At 43.6% G+C, this 5,242-nt stretch overlaps 1 protein-coding gene across 1 annotated transcript in view; it reads left to right on the forward strand.

Moving 5' to 3' along the window:
* Positions 1 to 3,239, forward strand: part of actr3b (actin related protein 3B) — a 13,550-nt gene extending 10,311 nt beyond the window's left edge. Inside the window, exons 11-12 of the mRNA XM_085363187.1 lie at positions 1,203 to 1,286; positions 1,496 to 3,239. Of these exons, the coding sequence (XP_085219313.1) occupies positions 1,203 to 1,286; positions 1,496 to 1,591 (180 nt within the window). The 3' untranslated portion in view covers positions 1,592 to 3,239. The remainder of the gene's footprint in view (positions 1 to 1,202; positions 1,287 to 1,495) is intronic.
* The last annotated feature ends 2,003 nt before the right edge of the window (positions 3,240 to 5,242 follow it).

A 5,242-nucleotide genomic window follows, 5' to 3' on the forward strand; every position in this document is an offset into this window, starting at 1 on the left:
GGAGTGCAGGTTTCCGTATGTTTAGCATTTAGCTAGCCCTACTGAAGAGGAGCGAGCAAAACTTTTGTACTGTCAGGTAATTTAAAATGCAGCTAACAAACATCAGCAAACACACAAACTGTCTGTGTGCAGTTTATCTCACAGTGTGCTAAAGGTCCAGCTGCTTGTTTCACTGGGAGAGAAAAGACAGAGAGCTAAGTTCATTCAGAGATGGAGAAAGATAAGAAAGAAGGACAGGAGAGGAAGAAGAGAGCTTAGAGTTAAAGGGAAGGGTGCTCATTTAAAGCTCACATAGAAGTCCTCATGTTGTTAAACCTGCTGAGGCAGACTAACTGTGTTATTTAAAGGCTGCAGGTTAGTGCAGCATAAACAGGTGAGTTTGTACTGTGATGGCTTTAAAGTAAAGACCAGCGTGTGACTGCTGCACAGTGACTGTCTTATATAAAGATAGCATAAACTGTCAGTGTAGAGGATGAAATCAACCAGGACAACTCAGGAAACATCTGCTCACATCTGGTTGAATCCAGGTGTGTACATCCACAGAGAGCAGCAGATCAGCTGATCACAGCCTGCACACTAAGAACATCTACTGGAGCTCTCAGTAGAAATGATTGTGAGTTTGGTTCTTTTCCCCACACTGAGCCATGACAGCTGACTTTAGGTTCCCCACCTGCTGAATCCACTTCACCCTCTGACTGTGCTTGTGTTCCTGGTTAGAAACAAAGTCCTTCCCTCTACAACGGAGGCAACAGAAAAAATAAATATATTTTTATTTTCCCTCCTGCTCATCTTCTACTTACCTGACTCAAGCTGAGTACATTTATTAGAATTAAAATTCAGGTTAAAATTATTACATTAATAAAAAATGTGGTAGAAATGTTCTTCAAGGAACTTTCTTCCTCTGAGTACGTTTCAGAGCCGTTACTTTTCACTTTTATTTGAGTAAAGAATTTGAATCAGTACTTGAACTTACAGGAGTATTTTTTAACAGTAGGTTCTGTACTTGTACTTGTTTGTAGTTTTGCCACCTGTGATTAATAGTCACCAGATCCTGGTGCAGCTGATAACAGCACAGAGCAGAGTTAAGCTTTAATGTTACAGCCTTTACCTGGATGGCATTTAACTGGATCACTGGTTTGTTCCCAGTTTCTTTGTGATGTGAATCATTTATATGCAGATGACGTGTTTTTGTGTGTTGGCAGCCGAAGCCGATGGAGGTTCAGGTCGTCTCACATCACATGCAGCGTTACGCCGTCTGGTTCGGAGGCTCTATGTTGGCGTCCACGGTAACCAAAAGTTTTGTGTTCTTCTACTTTCACACAAAGCATTTCCCTAAACAACATGTGGCTGGAGGAAATGAGCCTGCTCAGTAAACTCTTTCCTGACGAGTTTATGGTTTCAGGTCTTAGTGAATAAAATATGCATTCAGTTTATAACTGATGGCCTGTCTGGAGAGACCAGGAACCTTTGTTGACACTGTGTGTTGTGTTTGCAGCCGGAGTTTTTCCAGGTGTGTCACTCGAAGAAGGACTACGACGAGATCGGGCCGAGCATCTGTCGACACAACCCCGTGTTTGGCATCATGTCCTGATGACAGCGGCGAGCCCATCGGCCCGCTAACCTGTTAGCCTGCTAGCAACCAGCCACTCAGCCATTAGCCTGATAGTTTTTTGCCCTTCTCAGTTTTCACCTATGAAGCTGCTAACCTGTTAGCGGGCTAGCTCAGCATCATCAAGCACATGGAGAACGTGAAGCACAAAGGCAGTTAGAGAGCAAGACAAAGTTTGCAGTGGTTTTGTTTTGATAAATTTACTCCACAGAGAAAAAAACGTCTTCAAGCAACTTAAAGAAGTCCAGACGCTTTTCTTTGCAAGCTCCTTTGTCCACAGAGAAGAATTTTACCGAGAACAAGAGGAGCTGCAGGAGACCTGGTGTAGCTAGCCAACCTTCTTCCAACACGTAGCAGTGCTAATAGAGATCCTCCGAAGCTGAGGCTTTTGTCCCGACAGCAGATAGAGATAAATATGGCGCCTGCTCGCCTCTCATCCTCATTTCGGCCTCTTATCAAACACAAGCCGCCGCTCTGTGCTGAAGCTGGCGACGGTGGATTTAACAGGACAAGCCTCTGGATGTTTTCTGTCACTCGGCATTTATGTCAGCATGTTTGTGGCCCTGCTATAACGATCAGACTCACACTGAATCTCACTGACTTTTTGTCTCTAAACTAGGAAAAGCTCTAAAATCCGTCTCTTCGTCTTTCGGACAGTGTCGTAGACAGACAGAAAATAATTTTCTTTGGTGGTGATGGTCTCATTTTCTCTCTAGCAGCACAATCAGGTGTAGTTTTGAGCGCTGCAGCCTGCAGAGGGCGCCAATGGTGTCAGGACAGCGACGCAGTGTGACGTCACAATCAAAGGGGACCTGTTCTGCTTTTTCTCGTTTTCTGGTACAAGAGTAAAGTCATAGTCTCTGATGTTGAGATGAAACACCACCCATGTGTCAGATAACGAGCTCATCACCACACTGGCTTCCTGAAATTTCTGTTTGCTCCAGTCTCACAGTGATGGAGCGATGTTGGTCTGAACATCACTCTCTGGGTCTACGGCCCCAAGATCCCCCCAAAAACCACCAGACAGAATACAAAGGGAGAGTAAATCTATTCATGTTAACATATAAAGGGTATTTTGTGACTTTAGATATAAGAGACATGACTGTGGCTCAGCATGAGCATTTATTTTTTGGATTAGCGTGAGCCGGGAAGAGGCTCCAAATGATTCTGGGTCATGGATTTAGTTTTTAATGTGGTCAGGCTCTATATTTGTAAAATAAATAAATAAATAATAATAATAATAATATAAACTTTGCATTAATAAATATTTATATTGACTGAGAGAGCAAGAATCAGACCGATCAAAGATCAGGTCCAAACAACCTGTAGCATGTGTTCAGGTGCAGTCATGTGATGGGCACGTCTTCCAGAAGTCATTGTTAGGTGAGACGCTCAGTTTGGAGATTTGCTTCCACAACACGTTTTCTCTTACAGCGCAGGGATGAAAGCAGATAAAATCCACGTTATGCCAATGAGTATTTCTTAAACGAGATGAAGCCTCATTTGCATATTTAAAAATCAACCTCCAAACAGTTCATGTCTATAATTAGTCAGTTTCACGATATTATCTGTACATACTGGTTTGCAATAAACATGTATGAAGTTCTGCAGATCATATCTTTGCTTTCTCCATGTCAGTTCTTTTCTTGCACCACAAATATTGTCCTTACCTCCAGCACAGCCATCTGGCAGTGACCCTCCAACCTCTGCCATAATCCTCAGATGGACCTGGGCCTGCTCATTTAAGCCACACCCACTTCCATCAGTGTTTTCTTTTTTTATCATGAGGTTGGCTGACTGGTTCACTGTGCATACCGATAGTGAACCTTACGTTGCTGCTTTCACTTTACTTGAATGTTCAAACTTTTGCATTTGATCCAGTGACTTGGGCTCCTCTAGGGCTGGAGTAACCTGTGAGAGCTAGTGATGCTGTTCTACTGCAGATGAATCACCTGAATGAGGAGGTGCGCTCCCCTGTGTTTCATGTTCAGTTACTCTGAATCTCCTCTTCACCTCACTCTTATACCTGTTCACCCTGTGTCCCTCCTCTCTAACTCCACTCACTGTGACATCACCAGCCACCCTCTCTATTCAATTCAATTAAATTTTATTTATATAGCGCCAAATCACAACATAAGTCGCCTCAAGGCGCTTCATAGATACAGAGAAAAACCCAACAATCATATGACCCCCTATGAGCAAGCACTTTGGCAACAGTGGGAAGGAAAAACTCCCTTTTAACAGGAAGAAACCTCCGGCAGAACCAGGCTCAGGGAGGGGCGGGGCCATCTGCTGTGACCGGTTGGGGTGAGAGAAGGAAGACAGGATAAAGACATGCTGTGGAAGAGAGACAGAGGTTAATAACAGATATGATTCAATGCAGAGAGGTCTGTTAATACATAGTGAGTGAGAAAGGTGACTCTCTGAGTCTGCGTCTGTATCTCTCTGTCTATGGTGTCACCCCATCTGTTTGTGAATCTGTCTGTTTAGTTCAATGTCTTGTCTGGTTCCATGTGTCTGAGTTTCCTGTTTTATTGTGAAGGTCCGTGTCGTATGTGAGTGTGATCAGTTTACGTTTCCCCTGTCCCGTCAGCCCAGATTCCTCCCAGCTGTGTTGCCCTCCTGTCTCTCATCCCCTGATTACTGGTGTGTGTCTTTAAGCCCTGTGTGTTCTCCTGCCTGTTGCCGGTTCGTCTGTGTAACTCCGTGTCAGTCTGTTACCCTGTGTTCCACGGTGTCCTGTTCCTCGTCTGCGTCTCTCTGCTTCTCATCCCGTTGTCGTATGCTCCCAGGTCTGTTATTTTTAGTCCTTCCAGTTTAGGTGTCTTTAGTTATTTGTTATGCCCCACTGTTTGTTTGCCACTACACCTCTGTAAATAAAACCACCGGTATCTCATCCACTGCCTGCATCTTGGGTCCTTCTTCCAACTCCACACGGCTTGCCATCGGCAGCCGTGACAGAAGGTCCAGATCATCTCTCAGGTCTTTACTGGAGTTTTACCTCTGGTACTCAGACAGAGTTCATCAGTGTAGATAGTTCTGAGAGTCTTCTTTTGTTGTCTTCCTGCTGCTTCTTCTTTTAAAACTCAAACATTTATTGGAGCTGAACAGGTGTGTTACAAAGCCAAACCACCAGACACAGTGACAGGAAACTCATCTTTTATTTTCACGTTGATCAGAGTTACAGAAAGAAACATGAAACTCTGACCCTCTGCTCTCTGACACGTTTGACTTCAACAACATGAAAACAGCCAAAATCCTCATTAATCTGTTGGACTTTTATTCTAATCAGCTCTAAAATGTTTCCATAAAATCTAATAAACTTCTCGTTAACATCAGTGTCCGATGAAAATTCTACAAATAAAGTCATTTTCCTGATTGTTTTGTTCTCAGACTGGAAGTCAGAGATCTTGGTTTCCATCCATCCTGAAGGTTTTCACAGAGCCGACTGTTCAGGTTTGACTCAAAGCCTTGTTTCTGGGACACTTTAGTCCTGAAACCTGCTGAAACTCTGACATGTTCTGCTGTTTGAACATCTTTGTTTGTATAAAGACGCATAGAAAATCGTCTCTGTGAAAATCTTTGATGTGAAAACCAAACCAAATAGATGAGCCTCGCGCTCGTGTTTCTGTA

This window comes from Diplotaxodon limnothrissa, linkage group LG9, assembly GCF_057381915.1.
Source record: "Diplotaxodon limnothrissa isolate DT_005_m linkage group LG9, D_limnothrissa_male_GT1.1, whole genome shotgun sequence".
NCBI lineage: Eukaryota > Metazoa > Chordata > Actinopteri > Cichliformes > Cichlidae > Diplotaxodon > Diplotaxodon limnothrissa.